Source organism: Daucus carota, chromosome 8 (assembly GCF_001625215.2).
Source record: "Daucus carota subsp. sativus chromosome 8, DH1 v3.0, whole genome shotgun sequence".
Classification (NCBI taxonomy): Eukaryota; Viridiplantae; Streptophyta; class Magnoliopsida; order Apiales; family Apiaceae; genus Daucus; species Daucus carota.
This window is the reverse complement of record NC_030388.2, coordinates 30,212,781-30,234,869: the sequence shown is the minus strand read 5'-3', so window position 1 is coordinate 30,234,869 and position 22,089 is coordinate 30,212,781. Positions and strand designations below refer to the sequence as shown.

Genomic DNA, 22,089 nt, shown 5'->3' with positions numbered 1-22,089 from the left:
ATGTATTAAAACCGTAATTAAAAATAGTGACAATCACGTGGATCACTAGAATAAGGGCGGAAGGATTAGTCCACATTCCGCTGTCACGAATTTCACCTCATGCATGTTTTCGACACGAGATCTTCGAGTCATGCATCACATAGACTCCGAAACTTACATTTTACAGCTCTACGCGATGTTTTCGACATGATATCTTTGAGTTCCGAGGAGATGTTAAAGTTCACAAAGTTAAAAGTGAGTAGGCATGGCCGATGGGTCTTGACTCTTGAATGGTGCGAAGTTGCTCTCAGAATTTGCAAAATTGCAAGGCCCTATATTTTTCATCTTTTGAAAAGAAGAAAAGGCTTATGGGGATGTAGAGGCAAGTTAGAGTAATAAAAGATGTGCTTGTCGGCCATTAGCATCCTCCACGACGAACCACACCTTAGATATTTCCTCATCTTTATATCTGTTTCGTGGTCTTGTTGGATCAACATGTGACCGAAAAAAAAAAGAAAAAAAAAAGAGACAGAGAGAGAGCCCGAAGTTTGTTTAAATTCGATATTGCAATAAAATTATATTTTCAGTTAAGCTGCATTCCGGAATTCACAGCAATGTTATATAAAATCAGAAATCGATGACCGATGTAGGATTAATGAGAAATCGGAGATCAATTGGAATGAAAACCGGATGTGTTTTGATATTAAAATATTTATTAATGTTTAATTATTATTATATTAATTATTTATTAACAAATATATATTTATAATATCATAAATTCTACAATTATTCATATTTAAAGTAATATAATATTTTAATTTGTTAAGTCTTTATATATATTTCGATTAAGAAAAAATTATAAAAATTAATCGGATCAATCGATCATTTGTAAGAGATTAATCGATTAAATCGAGATTTTTTAGAACACAGATTTATGGTCACAATTTTTCCGGGATTTTAGTCGAAGTCAATTTCTATGTATATTAAAACGTCACTTCACATTATGACGTAGATTTCAGCACTTTGGTGCATCTGTATTGTTGTTCTATGTTCTTAAAACTTGACGGAATGAGAATGGACTTCCTCTGTCCCATTTTAGTTGCCGCTTTTGATTTTGTACCGGTTAAATTGATCAAAATTTGACTGAGATTTATTAATATTTTATTAATTAAAAAAATAAAAAATATATATCATCGGAAATAACTTTTAATATATTTTAAAATATAATTTTCAATTTTTTAAAATAATGAAAAAATGATTTATAATCTCTGATAAAAAATTAATCAATTTGACTAACAAAAATAGAAATGTGACAACTAAAATGGGTCGGACAAAGTATTAAATTATCTCTCCTTGGTTCGTGCTACATCCTCAAATCTTTTGTTTGGTAGACTTGCATTCAGGTCGTTGGAAAGCAGCTAGTTATAAATCTGAGATGATTTTCATGTTTCACGCAACTCTTAACAAGATCTAGCAATGACAGGGATCGTGATTCAAATCAGCTGAGATGGAATGTTCAATAATAAAAATCCTACAAAATTGAAGATACGTAGTTCACAACAAAATCTCGCACTCCCTTTCTCTTTTATTGTAGATGGACTAGGCCTGTAAATGGATCGGATATCCGATCCGACCCGATCCGATACGTAGTGAAACAAATGGATATGGATCTTTATTAAAAAAATCCGATCTGCTAATAATCTGATCCGATAAAGAATGGATATAGATATGATCAAATCCGATCTGTTAACGATCCGATCCGATTCATGCTTAACTATATTATATACTATTATATATTATATTGTATTATAATATAATATATTATTATTAATATATTACATACAAAATAAAAATTTCTAAAGATACAAGACAAAACCCTAAATCATATTTTCTTATAATCGATCAGTCGGCTCCTAATTCTTGACATGGCTATCACTCTTGTTATCCGGTTAATCTAATAATCACTCTTTTTTTATGCAGAGTGAGTATAAACACAGTAGCTAACTCTTTCACTTAAAACCTCCTCAATCACCTGGTTCTGTATTTAAGACATATTTATCAATTTTAATCCTTATTAATAAAGGAGCAAATCATAATTTGCTTCCACCAAAAGTAATAAGCAACTTATTTATTATTTTTCTATTATTTTTCTATTTACTTGATAAATTCTGTGTTGAAGTTTTTATAGGAACAACCAACAAAGTTTTTATCTTTATTAGTTTTTTTTTACCTATTACGCTAAAGTTTATGAATTAATATAGTTAGAAAATATCACTTTTTTTAATGGAAGTTAAAACATTGTTCACGGTAAAAATATATATTTCATAATTTTTTGTGGATCGGGGTTCCGATCCGATTATCCATGATCCGAGTGGACCAGATATGGATTGACTTGTAAAATATCCGACTCCTGATCCGATCCGATCCGAATCCGATAAATTTAAATGGATTAGGATATGGATTTAGCTAGATCCGATCCAAATCCGATCCGTTTACAGGCCTAACATGGACAATAATTTAAGGATTGATACTTCTTATTACTAATTTGGTTTAGAAAGGTGTGTATTCAATTGAAATTTGGAAAATTCTTTATTTATTTGTCAAAACAGGTGTGTTCAAATCACATTTAAAAAAATGTATGAAGACATTCAATTAAAAATTTAAATTATACTATAAAATCAGGTGGTATTCAATTAGGATTTTAAATTATATTTAAAAATTCAATGATATTCAATTAGAATGGTTAAGAATTTATTAAAATGTGATGGTATAAAATGCTGATGATGATGGAATATTTTGAACTTCATAAAACAATGAATTTTATGGGATTATTTAGTATATTCTAAATAATAAAATTATCATTACTTTGTATTACATACTTAAATGACGTACCTAAATACATACGTAATAACATTTTTATATTCTAATGCATTTTCTTATCTTTTTTTTTTTGCCACGTCTTTTGTTTTATTTACTTTTAAGTATTTTTGTATTCCATGGAAAGCTGGAAATTAAAGCATGACAATTTCTTCTCTGAATTTATATCAGGCTCAATTAATAAGAAAATTCCCAATTGGAAATCCCGACTAGGCCCATGAAAAGTTTCAAGAAACAGTCTTGACTAAAATAGTGAGTGGTTTGCCTTGTGTGATCTGTTTCACTGACAAGGCAGCCTTTTGATCCACCCGTTAAAAACAATTCAGGCCTAGGCCCAATGATACTATTTGTTCCAAACTTCAAAGTTTAAAATCATGACTTGAGCTCCGGTGATTTAGGGGCCATTTGTTTGCTGCTGAAAGGGCTGAATAGATATGAATTGAACGATTCAGTTTAATAAGTTTGTTTGTTACGGTTTTTGGCTTGCTGGATGTGGCCGAATGAATCAATACAGTTGCTGACCGAGTCATATACAATTGACTGGCTGTAGCGCTCAGCTAATAACCCTGCACTGTATCCCTCTGCTTTCACTGTATCCACCTACTTTTGTTTTATTTTATTTTTCTTTATAAAGTATCTAAATATAATTAAAAACACACAAAAATCTAAGCATATTCGTGTAATATTGTTTTTATTTTAAATATATTGATTAATTTTGATTTTATTATTCCACCCATATATATGTGTATATAATATAATATTTATTGATTAATTTATATTATAATTGGTTCAAAATGGTTCTTTTATATTTAACATTATTATGTCAAGTGATAATTTTATTAAAATTTAAAGATCAAAATAAAATTTATTATGATTCAGATTTCTAAAATATATTTTTATCAAATGAGATTATTCATTCAGTATTCAGATAACTAATCAATTCAGATATATTAATCGTTCATCAACTTTAGATTCAGATTTGCCAAATGACCCCTTAATCTGATAAAATATTTTATTTAAATTATTTGTTTTGATAATTTAATATTATTATATTATAAATGATTTTTGAATTATTAAAAATAATAACAATAACAACAATAATTTAATAGATTATTTATTTTATTGAAATTATTTTTTATTAAAAAACCTAAACATAAGATAAATACACAAAAACGCATGCTATTGTCTTTTAGTCTTAAACCAAGATCTCACTTATTTCTAAATTTAAATGAATTTTCATCTTATTACACAAAACGATTTTCAGTACTGCCCTCTGGTCCTTATTATAAGGTTCTAAGATTTAAATTTTTTTTTTTCTGAATTAAAATATATATCACATATTTTAATTAAAAAAAATTTAAAAAAAAATAATTTTAAGTAGATGATAAAAGTACTGCTGCGCCTTGTAATAAGGACTAAAGGGAGCAGAAAATAACAATATGCGGAAAATAACAATTTGTGACGTTAAATTCAAATTTTGACTCCCATTTTCCACTATATTGCACTTGAAATCAAAACACATATATGATCATGCATCGTTGATTCACATCCTGTAAGCTCCCTGTCACCAATCTTACAAATCAAGAGCCTGTTTCACACGTACATTTCTTTACCATTCTCAATAAGCCTTATGCACATAACATGTTTGGTAAATTGTCTCACAGAAATACTCGTCCTTGTGTTGCAGGAATGTAAATGCACCTTGTTTTCCATGATCATTGATTAAGCATGACAATGTATAATGCGTTTAGAGAGATCTTGAAAGTCCAGAAGCTGAGGAGAATCGTATCGTATACCGGGTTTTATTGCTTCACAGCACTTGTAACCTATGCATACACCAACAATACGTGAGTCTGGTCTTTACTATAGGTTTGCATTTTTGAAAATAAAATTTGGGTTTTAATATTTTATTAATTTTTGATTTGGGTTTTGCAGGACTAGGGCTGGGTATTCGAGAGCTGATCAGTACTACGCGTCGTATCCAGCTGGAACTGAACTTTTGACTGATGCTGCTAAGGTCTGTTAGTTTTCGTAACTGAAATGTGTTAATGTTGGTTATGTAATTTGGTTATAATGTGGATACTTGTTGTTAATTTGGTTGTAGTTGTATAAACAAGCTCTTGGCTATTGCTTTGAAGTGGAAGAGTGGGGACCAATTGAGTGGTGTGTAATGGCTGATCATTTTGACCGTCAAGGAAAAGCTCCGTATGAGTATCACGCTGTAAGTTCTTTGATGTTTTTGGATTTTCGTTTCGTTTTTTGACAAACTAAATGAGTGCGGTTGATATCTTCCGTGTGCATAGCTTATGAAACTTTTATTTGCCATGTTAGAACAATTTGTATGCATTGCTCAATAACTCTGTGCATATTATATAACTTAACGTTCGCAAATTTTGTAATGTAAGTACAGACAGAATGCTCTTTATAAATTGTGAACTTATCAGCTCATTTCATCTCCCATTTCATATCAAATATACATGTGGAAGTAATGCATTAGCTTTGGTAGAAGTTGGACTTGTAATTTCATATTTAAAGGTGCAAAAGTTGCAAGAATTTGTTTGGATGGACATGTCCCAAAAAGCCACTAAATTGGTTCCTACTTGAGCACCATCGATTGGAATAGGAGGTTCATTGCTCATTTCATTAATATTTTTTGCTTTTCTGCTTCCTTATATAATTATAATCTTCTCTGTGATTTATGTTCTCAAGAGTGGAGTAGAAGTCCGGGGTGGGAGAAATCTTTCTGTAGGTCATGAAATCAGGTTCTGCAGTGGGATAGCAGCCCTGTAAAGTTTTGTACTTATTTATTAATTGTAAAAAATGTTTATTGTGAAAGTTCGTAGTAAATATTCTTTGCTACTTTAATAATTTAATATTACATATCCTTTGTTTTGAAAATAGTATTTACTATGTGTTCGGCTAATATATGTTTCTTAACACTACATGTTATACTGTTAGGCTAATATGTAACTCGATCATTATTAACATTATGCTTCTGAACATCTTTGCTAAATGTGGATTTTGACAGAATCAATAAATATGTATTGCAAAGGCAATTTGACATTTCTTCTAAAACTCACATCGATAAAACTAATTGCATGCAATGTAATCGATTCTGCTCTTACTGGCCTTCTTTCTCTAAATGCTGCAGAAATACATGGCACACTTAGTTTCCCATGGACAACTGGAAGAAAGTGGCTAGAGGTTCAGGAATGTCGATTAGCCCATGGTCGCAATGCTTGTCTTGCCTGATGGAGTAAGCAGCATAATAAAAGTTCCTTTTTTCTGATTCAATCCTTCATAGATTGGTAACCCTTACAATCTAGGAGAGTCAATTAGCTTATCTCGTAATGTATCTAATAAATTGTGGTACCCATGTAATATTTAATGTTTCCCTCTTGATGAGGTATGTTTATGTACTAAACAAAACCTTTAAACCAATATATAATTCATCATGACCTTTTGAAGTAAATCTGACTTGACTGCATCTCTTTAGAACAATTTGTTTGATACTTTTGTATGTTTTTTGAATACTTCATTTGTTATGTGCAAGTGCAAGACAATGCAAAGCTCCAGTGAAGATAACACCACCAACTTGATGCTGATAGAATCCATGTATAGCACTTGGTACCAGAATGGCTGTGCACATGTATATCTGATTGTTTTCTATTACAGTTAAGTTACCAATGAAAATGCGACTCCAAAGCTATTCCGTTAGACATGGTTTTTCCTCGACATGAGCATTGTCACCGCCTCTCCAACAGTCAAGAAAAGAGAATTTGGTTTCACCAGATCACGTGTATCATCGGATCGCTGCAATTTTTCCATCACCTCGCCTATGGGATTCACCAGGATAAGCTGTAACACCCGAAAAGGCGAAATTGGTATTAGCAAATGCTATAAAAGTTACAGGCAGAAAGAGTTTTTTCTGAAGAACAGGGTAAGAAAACTTATGACATGCCTCGAGGCTTTTCTTGTCCAGTACCCTCTTCAAATCCTTGAAGAAGGAGGTTCCACTGGTATCAATAGCGCTTACAGCTGCAAATAAACTTGTCAGATCGATATGCTGTAAAATGTTCCGCAAATCATAGAAAATCTTATAGAAGATGAAATTAAATTTGAAGGCCTGGGCAAAAATGCTGTAAGGTAAGAATAACTAACTTACCAGACAAATCTAATATTACAAATCCCAGTGCAGAATATTTTTGAGTTTCGTCTTCTGCTTCACAGTCCTCTATCCACCGTGAAATCCTTTCATATATACAAGTGATGTTAGCTTTAATGTTGAATGATATATGAATCTGAGTCAAGAACTCGGAACTCTTTACATCAGTAGTATCGAAATATTCTGAGCTAAATACTAACCTGTCATTCAGATAGGTAATGTTGGCGAAGTTGATCGGAGCTTCAATGCTGAGAACAAGAAATCCGGGGATCTTTACAGCTTCTTTGTACTGGTGTATGTTCCGGAAAATATCTGAACCAGGTATGTTTCCTAGCATCACTATTTTTGGTCTGGTGATCTGCAGAAGTACCTTCAGTATGGATATTCCTACCTGATAACCATCAAGACACATTAGTACTATCGCTAATAAGATTCCTCAACTGCTTAGATAATGTTCACTTGGATGGAATGGAACGAGGAGAGAATGGAATTGAAAATAACGGAACTTACAGCAATAGCTAGCCCTTCCTGGACAGAGATAAGTATAACGCCTAAAAATGCACACAACAGCACGATGAAATCAAATTTATCAATTTTCCAGATCTGATATGCGGCTGGAATATCAATGAGACCGACAACTGCAGTGACTATGATCGCCCCCAGCACAACATTTGGTGTGTAACGGAAGAGTGGCATCAAGAACAAGAGTGTCACCATAACTGTTACTGACATAACTATGTTCGAAGCTGCTGTTTTTGCTCCAGCATTGTGATTCACCGCTGATCTAGAGAATGCACCTGAAATATATTTTAGTTTTCATTAGAACTCAGAAACCTTAGGCGCATTCATTTATCCCTTAACGTACGAATTTCATTGAATCAACTGTCAAAATACCTGTCGTAACATAGCAGGAAGTTGAGGAGCCAACCACATTCATAAGACCAATTGCAATCATCTCTTTGTTACCATCTACCTGATAGTTTTTCAGAGCTGCAAATGTTCTTCCAACCGCAATACCTTCCTGTTTCACGTAGCATTCCAACCGAATCAAACATGGCACTTGTCACATATGCTTTATAATCACTTATAAACGCGATGTGCATTGTGACTAATAGTGAATAAGACTCACGGTTAGAGAAAGAATCCCAGTAATAAGACCGGTTTTCACGACTAAACCAAGGTGGCTTCCGTGAAACTGCAGCATGTTCCATGAAGGAGGGTTCAATCCTTCTTCCAGTTTTCCAATCTAGAATAAAATCATTTTATACGTTATTTGAATAAATTTTAGCAATTTGGATTATCGGAAACAGAGAGGGTCTCAGAAACTTACTACACTGACACCATGATCTTGAGCTTTGAATAGAAAAACAAAGAGGGTGGAGAGGATGACTGATAAAAGAGGAGCTCCAGCAGAAACCCAAAATAACTTTGGTTTCTTAATACTCTGCATTAAAATTAATTGTCGTCATTAGCATCCATCTAATCATATCTCGATTTTCTTAGGAAAGAACACTTTTATAACATATTTCGGTAGAAAAAAACTTCATTTTAAGAGAATAATGTCGTATGATATGGATTCGAACATAATTCCAATAAACTTATAAAATTTGATACAAATGTGTTCTGGCTGCTGACATTTGTTAACTTGAATTTATGCCTATAAGATAAATTCCATTTCTAACTAATATTCTGTCTGCATATAGTTCTTCCAGGCAGTACCTAATTTGGAAGGACGTTTGGTTCATGGTTATTGGTTAATGAGCCCTGTTAACGAGAATCAGAACCTCAAACCCATGTGTTTGTGTTTGAATTAGTAATTTTGTGACATAGAATGGGAACCTCGATCCCACTTTGAGGGTAAATCATTCTTTACGCTACCCTTGGAATACCCATTCCCATAACCCTCATGATTCCCGCCCCTTCAGTTTTTCTGATCAGTTATAGAGCAGATACAATTTTAAGAGAAACAGGACGGCTTGCAGATAATATTCTCCTTTCCACGTACTACTAATAGTAGTAAAACAGATGATCATAATCTTGTTTTATAAAATTGCTGCATTTATTCTCTGAGAATGGAGATTCACTCCGAATATATGTAGATAGATTTACGAATAATCCGAGGGGAAAGATAAGAAGATAACATACAATGTGTCTGGTGATCAGAAGGAACACCAGGAAGCAAAATCCCATCAGTATTGTTTGCCAAGACCACTGCAATATTCCAGTATAAATTGATGTTAAAAAGTTAAAATAAATGGTATCGTTCAATAATTGGCTCCAATAATTACTACAAGAAAAACGGTTAAATTCTAATTCTGTTTTGGACTGAAATTATATTGAGTTAAAGGCAGTGACTTTAAGGTCAAGTGAATTGTAGTACTGTAACACTAACCTCGTCGGTTTCCCGGAAAACAGAAGTTATTACTGGAATCAGACCCATTTTTTTGGTGAAATGAGTGATCCCCAGAAGGCCTTTGAGCTGCTGGAGAGAAACTATTATAGCAGCTCCTGCCATGAATCCAATGAGTGTAGCCTTTGACAGGAAGTCGATTATAAATCCAAGCCTGCGCGATTTTTTTTGTAATTTTAGCAACTACAACTATATTGAAGCCATGTTGTATATAAATTTGACAGTTTTTGTGAAAAAACTTGACCTTAAAAATCCCAAAGAAGCTTGGAAGAGACCAGCAAAGAAGGTTGATGTGAATGCCAACTGAAGAAACAGAACATGATCTGTGACAGGATTCACTTGTTGCCTCAGCATTGATCCCATTACAAGAGATGCTATCGAAACCGGGCCTACTGCAAGGTCTCTTGAGCTCCCAAGAACAGCATATACCAGAGGAGGCACAAAGCTCGAATCTGCAAAGAAATTCATATTAATAAACAGGATCACCTTGTCATATTAATCCGAAAAATAATTTTTTAAAAAATATTAGCTTTGTACTTACAAAGACCAACAATGGGAGGTAGATTGGCAAGCTTTGCATAACTTATCCCCTGAAATTCAAGAAAAAAATTTAGTAAATAATACGAAATAGCCAAATATGCATGGTGTCAGAACCAGGATTACGAAACAGTCGGGCTAGAAACATATATATAATTTTGATATGTGCATGTTGGTGTCGGATTGTTTGTAGACTAGGGACCTGAGGAATGGCTAAGCTGGCAATGGTGAGGCCAGCAACGATATCGGATTTGAAAACTTGGAGACTATATTCAGGACCCCATTTGAGGATGGGGAAAGCATACTGAGCTCCAAGAATCCACTTCCTTTTCACAGACTGTCCCTTGAATTGTCTGAGAGGGTCATCAGGAAAGAAGGTTTCTTTAAGCCTGGTCTGCAACTTCCTCAAAGTGCTTCTATAAGGTGGTGCCTCTACTTTATGCATCTCCAAGCCTATGTCCACACTCATCATCATGCTACCATTTGGTTCTTCCATTCTCAGAAGCTGCTGAAACAATTGAAATGAATGTCCTCTGATCAATGTATATCAGATTTCTTTGGATGCATGTACCTTTTGCAATGAACATGTATTTATAGACACAAGTGTGGTTGGTCTAGTTTACTATTCTTTACTATGAGTCACAAAGGTTTTCCTTTTTTTATTTCGGACCAGTTTTCACGCACCTCGACTAATTTGGAGAACTGTCGCAGCAGATGTTAAATATACTAATACTTGGCTACTATTTTATGTTAAATGAAGATTCTATAGGCAGAGGCTTATCTCATTCACTTGTGTGAGCCAGGTAGACAGAATTTGTTGATTGTTAGATGAAAAGATGGGAAATTATAGTTTAGTTCTCAAAAGGTTAATAAGAAATGACAAGAATAACATGTGGCCAACCAAGAACCAAAAAGGGAGAATTAAGTGAAGTCTAGTTTTAATGATCAATACTGGAGATTCTAAAATGTGTTTTCTAGTATTCATCATAGTCATATCATATATTCATATATGCTAAGTTTTTGTCCCCGCGAGAGAACTAATATAATTATTTTTTCGAAAATGCTAAAATTCGTTGTCAAAGCAGTTCTCCCTGGTTGGCGATAAAGATAAGATGAGATTAACTCCCCTTAATTATATCATTCATGTTAATTAAAATCTTTGTATGTCATGTTGAACCCGAATTCAATAATTCTTTATGACTATTAAATTTACTAGCTTTTTGCCCGTGCTTCGCACACGGTAATGTTAATATATGTAATTCTATTTCATTTTTTATTACATTTTTTATTAAATTCATAAATGTATTTATTATTTGTGTTTATGTTTTTTTTAAAAAAATTTATAACGTGTTTTTGTCGCATATAAATTATTATAGTTATGTATTGAAACATTGTATCATTGTGTGATAGTGATAAGATGGAAGTTTAAACTATAATAATTTTGACTTATGAGTTGTTAAATATAATAATAAGAATAAAAATAATTTATAGGTATTTTATGTCTTATGAGTAATATTTTTAAGAAAAGTTTTAACAAAATTAATTTACTGAAAAAAGTACCTCAAACTAATTTATGGATTTAAATCGGTTTCCGGCTTATTTCTAACTTTAAACCGGCTTCTGATTTTTTGCCCGTGCGTGCTTGGCAGACGGAACTTAATACCATCAACTAATTTTACAATTCTCTTAAAAATATGAAAAATTATATTGTTCGATATGTTCGGCAAATATAATTAAATGTAATAATAAGTTTGGTATTTGCAAGTATAATGATATATGGATAAAGTATTCCATTAGTAATTGCTCACATTCGAAGAAAGCATAAAACAAACTTCTGATAGTTTTTCATTTAAATTCAAACGAAGTGCAAACAATAGTAACCAAATGTCAAAAGAAAAAATGCTCAAGAGTGATGAACTGACTGGAATTCAGATGCACAAAACAAAAGATAGAAAAACAATAACTGAGAACAAATGAAGAAGAAATCTAATGAATAGTTGATGCATCATTGAGGATGCCAAACATATGGATTGCAGGCCAGTCTCCATGAAAACAAATCACTGTTATCAGACTTCCTGCAAGGCAAAATGAGATATATGAGATCATAGTTCCAGAAGTAACAAAATACAGGAAAAATAGATTTTGGCTGTTAGGTACAATTGTATTACCAAGTTAATTTTTTTGCTGGAAGATTTGACGGACACAGGTGTGTCACCAGGTTGTGCAAGATTAACCATATTGCTCAGCAAAGGAAGAAGGATGTAAAACTAAATCATAATTATGATAGATTTCATATGTACTTTTGGAATTGAAAAATATTCAGCACAACTCACATCACCATTACTTAAAATAGTCATCGCAGTAGCTGATCCATCCAAGCTAGCTGAACTGCTGAGTCCGAACACAAAAGCATATGGTGCAAAGAATATTGTGCTTTTTAAAAGCAAGTTGTCATGTTTGATCTGTGTTTTCAGTGTTAATGCCTTGCAAGCGATATCCTTAATCTTTAAAGGAAAGATTTCTCTCACACCAGACTGAATGCATTTTGACAAACATAAGATACATTGCAAGAGTTTACTTAAATCATACAATGATTTTTGTCAATAATCCTCTTAGCATCACGATCTACCAGGATAAAGTTAAAAGTTTCTGTCTCATTCTGTGCAAGAATGAAAATCCTGTACCTAAAGAGAGAGATGGAAACCGGACATGATCAAGGAAGGCAGAGAGAGATAAAAACATCCAAATGCTCGGTGTTAGTCTTCTGATTCGGTTGTTTGAGAGTCAAGGTTTGAATAGGATCAGGTGTAATGTCCGTGTGCAGACATATCTTGATTCTGCGATTTATCACCTTTCTCAGAATGTATATAATCCTCTCGTCGAGTCTGCAACTAACATGAAATCTTTCTGTGTGAAACCTCTTGTAGTCATGGCCCGGAGTTCCAATGCGGGCGCCCTCCGTAAATATTTCACTTTTATCATCTACATGCGTAAAGTGAGGCCATGTTAGGAGAATTATTCACCAGAAATTAGGGAGAAAAAATGTAAAACATTGTGGACACATAGTTTGTACAGAACAATACTCACCAGCAACTGATTTTTTATTGAGCATGATGGAAGCCATGTTAAGAATCTTTTCTACCTGAGCACCATTGACATTCTGCAGGAAAGATAGATTACCTTGTAAACTTTGACAGGGGGGGATAACAATTTGCACTTCTCCGTCAGAGAATAATTCAGTTTTAAAGCAATTTCAACTCTCTTGTCTATTCAATTGCAACTTTTTAATGATATCATCCCACTTCAGACAATAAACAGATGTACTGATATTTCAAGTGAATAACCTCTTCCCAGTACCCACCCTCTTTATATCTATAGCCTTAAAACAACATTCATGATTTTATAATAAAAAATATTTATACATCCAAATTATAAACCCTGTCAAGATGTGAACACATGTTACCTCCCTACTACTTTCTTGCAATTGCTGTATAGAGAAAAAATAAAAAAAATAAAAATATTCTCTAGCTAGCATGGGTTTTTCTTGTGGATGATAAAAATTCTCGATAGTTCAGTAAAAACTTACGAATGGCCAGAGATTCACAAGGACCAAGTGATGATCACTCCCATCAGAAACCAATTCATATCCTTGACCAATCAGTTTAGAAGCAAGACCTCTACAGTTAGAAACCACCTATAATTCAAAAATTTACATACATGATACATGCTCTATAAGACATGAAATGCGATTTATGAAACCCGGCTCCAGGAATTAGAAAAGTGGCAATCAATGCACACAAAATATCACCATGTGTTTTCCTTCTTTCAATGCATCCTAATAATATTTACGACTTTTTAAAAAAAAAACATTGTGTAAGAACCAATCATTAAAACAAACATAATTAACATATACAAATATACCAAAGCAACCACAAAATGATATATAAATATTATCAGTTACCCATTTCATTTTGCTGTTCACTTCAAGAGTTGTGATTGGAATCTATGCGAACCTGGAATATCAAATGTGTCCAATCAGAGGTTAAAAGCTACAATAAGAGCATTAATGATAAGACAATAGAGAACAACACCATGTCTGACCAAAATACCTCAAGCAGTAATCAAGAACATCTTCTTAAAATCATTAATTGTGTGCAAACGTATAGGAAGACAAACTGAAAATGATACCGTGTGATGAAGACCAAAATAGCCAGAATATATATAAAAGGTCAGAGAAGGGACAATTTATAATCAAAAAATATAGTGTATGCAGAAATTATGAATATATTGATTGAAATAATAGAATGAGGAAAGAAAGAAAAGTAAACCTGAAAAGAAATTTTTGCATACTGCTTCACTCTCGAATTTGATGCAAATGATTAGATTTGGTACCCGTTCCCACCTGTAAACATATCCATTTGCGCAAAAATTATTAGAAGACAACTTTGGATACGCAAGAGACATCAATTTGCAATGAGATTTAAATTCGAGCCTAAAACCTCAGGAAAGTTTGAATGTGGAAGTAAACTTCTTCATTTGTGCATTTTATCAAACACTAAGACGGAATAGTGTATATCAAATCATAAACGGAAGAAAATTTAGCAAATCAACATTCATAATAATAATATATCATAAAGGAGGAGATGAAGCAAGCATACCCATGAGTTTGTATTTTAATAATTCCTACACCGCTTTTCAACAGTTCTCTGTAACTTCTCTTTGTCCCAGTTTCATGATTCTGCAAAACAAAAACTTAAATAGGTAAAGAAGGAATGTAATGAATCAATCGGATAACAATTGCAATAATGATCAAAAGCTCATCGTATTCAAAAACCAAAAATAGAGGATAAAACTTATAAGCACATCTAAAACATTTAAGAGAAAGCTAATAACAGATGATATTGCTGTGTAAATGCTACTTGACATGCAAAACCAAAAGGAAATCAGGAAAGAAGGATCTCATGTATCCTTTCATCATTTTCTATTTCTCAAGCAATGCCATTTCCAGCAGAACATGCTCAACTACCATGAGGACAATGACTGGGTCTCTGTTTTCTTGCTCTGCTTCCTAGTTTCAGAAGGCTCTGAATTTTCCAAGTTTCCTCTCTTGCAAACAATTTGATTCCATTTGTATAACAGTTCAGAGAGGGAACCTAATACAGCATATTCCAGAATATTTTTGACAGGGACTCCATCCCAAAATTCTTTCCCTATCAATTTCCATCTTTTTGATTAATTTTAAAAGCGGCCCTCATTCAAGATCCTAACTGCTTCAGCAATAAGGGCTTCGTCATTGTTAAAAGCATTGTTGGAATAAAGCTTGCATTTGCCTTTGACAACGAAGAAACTACTGACGGGAGGGTAGGAACCTGGGGTGCAGTCACGTTAATGCCAAAAGTGAAATTGACAGAGAAAGAAGGATGACCTGTGGAAGTTGCACAATTTGACCCATGGTTCTGTGGAGAAGTAAAGTGGGGTAAAAGGCAAAATTTCATGAAACTTCTTATAATTGAGTTCAATATAAACTTAATAAAACTAAAGACTGCAAATGATTGGAATCTACTGCTTATATACAATGTGTAGAAATGATAATAAATGAAGGCCTAAAGCACGTAAAGAGATGTTTCCACATTTTTTTCATATTTAAAACCAACACTATCTGTGGCACAAAAAAAAAAAAAAAAACTATCTATGGCATTCTTATATATTTGTGTAAACTATCCTCGATACAGAGATCAATATGCAGTGCAACTGTGCAAGACAAACCTGAAATCCATCATTGTTAAGCTTCTTAACAGATGGCTGCCACCGATATGAAAAACAAAATAAAATAATTTAATAGTTAAAAAAATATGTAGTGCAACTATGCAAGACAAACCCGAAATCCATCCTTGTTAAGCTTCTTCATAGAAACCACAAGGATGACCTCCCCTTCCATCAATAGGCTTGATCGTACCCATAAGCCTTTGCTGATCAAGAGGCCCCCCATTGACCATACCCACCACCAGTAAGTGCCCTTTCATTATTCTTAGCCAGTGCAGCATCACACCCTCGAGAAACACAAATAGAACCCGGAGAAATTAACATCTTAGAATTAGAAAACGTATAACCTGCAAATCACGGCCATGATCAAGAACAGAGGCAAACAAAAATCTGCAAAGCCGATTCACCAAGAATGAATCTGCAAGTGCGGAATTGAGGGGTAAGAAAGGAGGGTAGTTTTCTCGGAAACAGCGGTTTGTGTAGGATATAACCGCTAAATTCATTTCTTTTCACTGGTGCTCAGTCTCCCACACTCCGCGGTTTGCAAGAAAGATATGTTCCCGTAATACATCTTAAACAAAAGTCGTGGTTGTATAACCTCCTTTTGTCCGTGCTACGTGAGGAATGCTGCTGTAGGAACCGCCGGGTCGGATCATAAAAAGATCCATATCCTGAATGGTCAATGAATAACATGAATATACCGGCAAGTATATATATGGCTCCTTGATCTTTTTTTTTTTTTGAAAATTATATGGCTCCTTGATCTTGGTCTGGCACACATTTCTAAAATCAGTGTTTAACTGCAAAGTCAATGTCAACGACAGTTAACCCATGCTAGTTGTTTATGTTCCACCCTGAGGATGACATTATATTTTACCATTTGCAATAAATTTTATTATAAAAAATTATGATACTTGGGGGCACATGATAAATATGTATTGTTTTCTCGGTTTTGAACTTTGCAGAAATATTGCCAATTAGGTTTTTTAATATCAAATATTGGGAATTTATCAAAAATATCATTTTTTTAAAAAATTGTGATTTTACTATTTTTTGAAAAAAATTACCAAAATACTAATTTTTCAAAACTATTTGTGAAAACACGGTCTACCAGATGCAACTTGAGTTAACTAGTCTCGCAAGGGTTGCAAATATCGGTGCATCTAGTTGCAAGTATGGTTGCAACAGGTTGCATACAGTATTTTTGTAAATATTTTTAAAATTATGTATTTTGGCAAAATATTTAAAAAAGAGGTAGTATTGTTGCAAAAACAATTTTGGATTTGGATATTCATGAGAAAACCCCTAAAATATTTAGATGACTACTAATTTGGAACTGAACGAGGGCTCCTTACCTCTATTAATACTTATGCACCTGAAAAAAAGTGTTGAGAAAATTTACCAGGCACAAAAATTGTGCACAAAGCACTGACCACAAGATCTTAGAAAGCAAAGAATGATTCGAGTTCAATACAAAGTCTTCGAGAATCACGATTCATTTTAATTAGAATAGATTAAAACGCAATTAAATTCAACCCTGATATGTGGAATGGTACAGCAAGCCCACTAACTCTATTTAACTGCTGAAAATATTTCGAAATTGATGTTTGTGATGGATATTTTGTGGAACTTGATTTGTATTTCGGCCAAGAAATTAAAGGGGAGATATATGGTAGCTACAAGATCTCCAGACGCACTATAGTGACTTGCTCCCACTTGAGCACTTGAGCTATTGTGCATGATTACCGGAGAACTTTTTATCGTTTGTCACTGCAAATTGTGGCATGCGAAAGTTTAGCGGAATCGGAATCTCAAAGAACGGCAAACTCATATATTATATAATTTTTATTTTATAATGTAAGACGTACGTCTAAGGTTTTTTTGACTGTATAATTAAAATTATTATAATTTCTTTTAAATAAAAATATATTATTAATATCATAACTCAGAAAAAATTATAAAAATAATAAATTAAACTATGCGGTTAACAGAATTTAAATGTGTATCAAAATGTCGAACGACCTATATTTCAATTTTAAGATAAAGTGAATGAAAAAAATATTCAATACATGCATACCGTATACTGTACCAACAAAATCATGTTTTTAAAAAAAATAATCAGTGATCGAGATTTTAGTAGTCTATTTGGCCAGCTCCCTCTATTTCGTCACCGTCGTGAAAGTGATTACCTAGTGAAGAGAAGTATCTAACCTGAATTTTAGTAGGCTATAACGCGTTGGAACTTTGGAGTACCACTGCCAGATTCTGTTTGAGACTTAAAAGCAGTTCCAGATCTTATAATCTCCACTTTTTCTTAGGAATGAGCTTTAAAATAAAATAAAAATCTCTAAAAACTATCATGGTGAGATAGCATTGATGATTGAACTCCAATCTTTTTACCCATATGAATGTGGGGACTTGTATAGATTATTTCACCAAAAAGAAGTTAATGTTGCTAAATAATATAAGATCGTAATGTTCCAGATTTTAGTTAACATGGTATCAAAATTCGGGCCAGCAAAAACTTTCGGTTTGAACGCACTCTATTTTTGATCCTAAAGTAAAACTTAACTTATTCGATCTGGGAATTTTATTTGGATAAGCCTAAAGCTATATATGGTCTTGGCATGGCAGAAACAAAGCAAATGATGGGAAATGCAATCGCTGTTTAAATGTGGTCCAAAATAGTCGAAAATGCGAGAAGAATGTATAAAGCTAGATGATAAGAACCAAGCTTGCCTTTTCTTTTCCCATCCCTTGGCGCATATTACATGGATGTAAGCTAAACAGGTGCTTAATTTTGAAGAGAATATGCTTCTGTATGTGGGGGATGATCTTTGCTTTGAATCTCTGCTCATTCCTTGCCCTATCCAATGTATATTCCTAACATCCTCCGTGTTTTTTTACTTGGCCGATCTTGAGATATCTAATGTATCAAATGGGAAAAAGATGATACCGGAATTTTTTTTTATAAGACCAACCAAATAAGAAAAATATTCTAACTTGTTATTTCTTCCGTCCTCTAAATTGTATATATCAAAGAACCGGGGCGCGACAGTATTTTAATATTATGTAAAATATAGTTCTATTATTTATTTTTAAGATTTCTTCTAAATAAATATTTTAATTTTCGTTCGGAAAAAATAAAAAAAATTTATAGATCTATATTTTATAAAAATATTATAGTGCGTGTCGTTTAGTGAAAAAAAAATTGTATATAAATGAGTAGCACTGAGGAACAATTATTATTAGGTTGACGACAATATTAGGGAATTCGATGATCCTAACTTTTCATCATTTCCAGTTTGCCGAACAACTTGGGTGTCTTGGTAGGTACAGTAAGATATTTTTGTTAGGTTGCATAAAGGACATGGGCGGGTAATTATAGTTAATTCACTTTACTACTTGATAACGGTGCTACTGCAGATGCCAGCTCACAGCCAGCTCAGCCAGATGCCAGCTCACAGCCAGCTCAGCAAGATGCCAGCTCAGCAATTCTGTTAGACAGTTAGTTACAGAGTAATGTGTATAAAACTAGAGCAACAACATTACTGTAAAGATGACACACTATTATGAGATGTAAATACAAGTTTGTTTCTGCATATCTCTCTCTCTCTTTCTCTCTCACTCTTTAGCTTAATCTCCATTTGTAACATGGTATCAGAGCCATTGTGCTCGATCTTCTGTGTTTAGTGCTTGTGATTGCGTCTCTGAGTCGCTTAGCGATTGCATCTCTGAGTCGCTTAGAGATTTCGATTTCGATCTCGATTTCGATTTCGTTTGATTGATTGTGGTTGATTAATTGCAATGGCGTCAACTGCTGCTTCGTATTCGTCTGCAGCTGTAGGATCTTCGATGCTGTCAGCATTAATAACTTTGGATGTTAATCATCCATATTATCTGCATCCTTCAGATAATCCTGGTATGCAGATCACTACTGAAGTTTTGGATGAATCGAACTTTAATCAGTGGAGTCGTGCTATGGAGATTGCGTTATCATCGAAGTTTAAGTATGGATTTGTAGATGGATCTTATGTCAAACCTGAAAGTTCATCTACCTTGCTTCCACACTGGACTCGTTGCAATAATATGGTAACTGCTTGGCTCTTAAACACTGTTTCGAGTTCTATACGTAGTAGTATCTTTTATCTGCGTTCTGCTCGTCAGATTTGGTTAGAACTAGAAACTCGTTATGCACAGAGTAATGTTCCTAAGTTGTTTAATCTGCGAAGTGAGATTTCTCATTTGACTCAAGGTTCGTTGTCAATTGCTGCTTATTTTACTCGATTTCGTGGAGTACATGATGAACTTGAATGTGTGCACACTAAAACTCGTTGTGCTTGTGGTAAGTGTCTCTGTAGTGTTAATACTAAACTTGAGGCAGAGGATCTTGATATTCAGCTATCTCAGTTTCTTATGGGATTGAATGACCAATTTACGGCCATTCGTGGTCAAATTCTGCTTATGAAACCACTTCCTTCGCTGAGTCAATGCTATGCAATGTTGTTACAAGAAGAGACTCAACGTTCTGTGCATTCTGTGTCTACTAGTGATAGTATGGCAATGTCTGTTAAGACTACGACAAATGCTAAGATTCAACCTGCTAAAGGAAAGAAAACTTCACCTGATGCAGAGGTTAAGTGTGACTATTGTCACATGACAGGACACTCCAGGGATAAGTGCTTTTGCCTACACGGTTATCCGAACTGGCACAAGTTGTTTGGTAAACCAAAGCCTAAGCCAAAATTTCAGACTTCATCTTCTGGCAAGGCTCACACTGCTGCACAGGTTTCAGCACCTGATTCTGAAATAACAGCTCTCACCAATGTTAATCTTACAGATGCTTCCTTGAATTTGTCACCAGTGCAATGTAAGCATCTTATGCAGATGATTCAGAATTCAATGTCTGTGACTACACCAGCATCACCTACTGTGGACAACTCTACACCTGCCTGGTATCCACCTCTTGCTCACAGTACGCAATTTTCAGGTACTATATTTCACTCAGTCAACTCTGTTCATCCTGTTCAGTATGGTCCAACTGAGTGGATTCTGGACACTGGTGCCACGGATCATGTGACACCATATCTTAACCTTCTGCATAATGTTGTTGAAGTTAATTCTGTGTTGCATTTGCCTAATGGAGATACGTCTGCTATTACTCATATGGGCACCATTACACTGCAAGACTCACTAGTACTTGTCAATGTGTTGTATGTTCCAATGTTTACATATAACTTGTTGTCTATTTCCAAGTTACTTGCTGATAATGGTTGTGTTAGGGATAAAATACGAGATTCAATCTTCTAATACAAAGCAGACACACAACAATATATTTGACGTGGAAAACCCACGTCCCAACTTGTATTATTAATTAAAACCATTATCAATAATACAATCAACCAAACTTGGATACTCAAGCCTACTACTCAAGTATCCACCCACAAGCGATACCTAAGTCTACATCTTGAGCACACCTATCAAACACAATATGACTATGTATATATAGCCATCTCAAACTAGACAAATCAGAATCTAATTCTAAAACAGCTACACATAGTCCTAATCCAATTCTGATTTCCAACTAAAATCAGAATCCAATTCCAACTAGGTCTTCTATCTTTGTGACCAAAACATATTCTTTATAATAATTGTCTAAACATACAATTATTATCCTTATATATTTTTGATCACCAAAGTCCATGTTACCTTGTAATGGGCTGATACCTAACAATCCTCCCCTTCAGCCCAATATAATCAACAATCACGATGAAGACACCGGCGTCCATCCTTCAATGCCTCCCCTCGAACAAGAATCTCCATGTCTCGTTCTTCCAAATTTTATCCATCTACAAAATCACGTGCATCAACCCCGAGTGCTCTTCCATCCACGAGTCACCCGATCCTTGCTTTCACAATCCTCCGGCCTCTAGAAGAACCATCCAATCTTCTTCCATATTGAGTCCATCATGATTGATCCATGGTGCAAGTCAACCATCATACGCACGTAATTTTGTCTCTTCCTGCTAACAAAATCATCATCGTACTCTGCATTCTATATTGAATCCCGAATTTTTTTTCTCCAACCTCATCTATCATGATCCTGACCTCGGCTCTTGATACCACTTGTTAGGGATAAAACACGAGATTCAACTTCTAACGCAAATCACACACAAAACAATATATTTGACGTGGAAAACCCACATCCCAACTTGTATTATTAATCAAAACCATTATCAATAATACAATCAACCAAACTTGGATACTCAAGCCTACTACTCAAGTATCCACCCACAAGCGATACCTAAGTCTACATCTTGAGCACACCTATCAAACACAATATGACTATGTATATATA

At 34.0% G+C, this 22,089-nt stretch overlaps 3 protein-coding genes across 16 annotated transcripts; 1 reads left to right on the top strand and 2 right to left on the bottom strand.

The window, feature by feature from the left end:
- Positions 1-4,256: 4,256 nt before the first annotated feature.
- Positions 4,257-6,328, top strand: LOC108197586 (uncharacterized). 2 transcript variants are annotated; one of them, XM_017365240.2, is made up of 5 exons: positions 4,257-4,455; positions 4,544-4,703; positions 4,792-4,873; positions 4,961-5,077; positions 6,008-6,328. In XM_017365240.2, the coding sequence occupies exons 2-5, from the start codon at positions 4,585-4,587 to the stop codon at positions 6,056-6,058; spliced, it is 369 nt and encodes a 122-aa protein (XP_017220729.1). In that variant the 5' UTR covers positions 4,257-4,455; positions 4,544-4,584; the 3' UTR covers positions 6,059-6,328. The 2 variants fall into 2 exon arrangements, with proteins under 2 accessions (XP_017220729.1, XP_017220730.1); XM_017365241.2 differs by having other exon boundaries at positions 4,258-4,408.
- Positions 6,329-6,432: 104 nt separating this feature from the next.
- LOC108197585 (probable sulfate transporter 3.3) lies at positions 6,433-10,596 on the bottom strand. Its single transcript, XM_017365239.2, has 13 exons — positions 10,171-10,596; positions 9,973-10,021; positions 9,676-9,883; positions 9,414-9,585; positions 9,167-9,232; positions 8,352-8,465; positions 8,151-8,267; positions 7,916-8,042; positions 7,532-7,818; positions 7,222-7,412; positions 7,022-7,107; positions 6,818-6,894; positions 6,433-6,714 (listed from the first exon to the last, which is right to left on the bottom strand). The coding sequence occupies exons 1-13, from the start codon at positions 10,462-10,464 to the stop codon at positions 6,571-6,573; spliced, it is 1,932 nt and encodes a 643-aa protein (XP_017220728.1). The 5' UTR covers positions 10,465-10,596; the 3' UTR covers positions 6,433-6,570.
- Positions 10,597-11,790: 1,194 nt separating this feature from the next.
- On the bottom strand, positions 11,791-16,543 carry LOC108199938 (serine hydroxymethyltransferase 3, chloroplastic-like). Of its 13 annotated transcripts, none has more exons than XM_064083616.1 (9): positions 15,847-16,542; positions 14,627-14,706; positions 14,297-14,370; positions 14,078-14,143; positions 13,930-13,981; positions 13,555-13,645; positions 13,056-13,128; positions 12,137-12,950; positions 11,791-12,043 (listed from the first exon to the last, which is right to left on the bottom strand). In XM_064083616.1, the coding sequence occupies exons 1-4, from the start codon at positions 15,955-15,957 to the stop codon at positions 14,079-14,081; spliced, it is 330 nt and encodes a 109-aa protein (XP_063939686.1). In that variant the 5' UTR covers positions 15,958-16,542; the 3' UTR covers positions 11,791-12,043; positions 12,137-12,950; positions 13,056-13,128; positions 13,555-13,645; positions 13,930-13,981; position 14,078. The 13 variants fall into 13 exon arrangements, with proteins under 13 accessions (XP_063939686.1, XP_063939685.1, XP_063939688.1 ...); XM_064083615.1 differs by having other exon boundaries at positions 13,555-13,662; positions 15,847-16,525; XM_064083618.1 differs by lacking the exon at positions 14,078-14,143 and having other exon boundaries at positions 13,555-13,662; positions 15,847-16,543.
- Between the last annotated feature and the right edge of the window lie 5,546 nt (positions 16,544-22,089).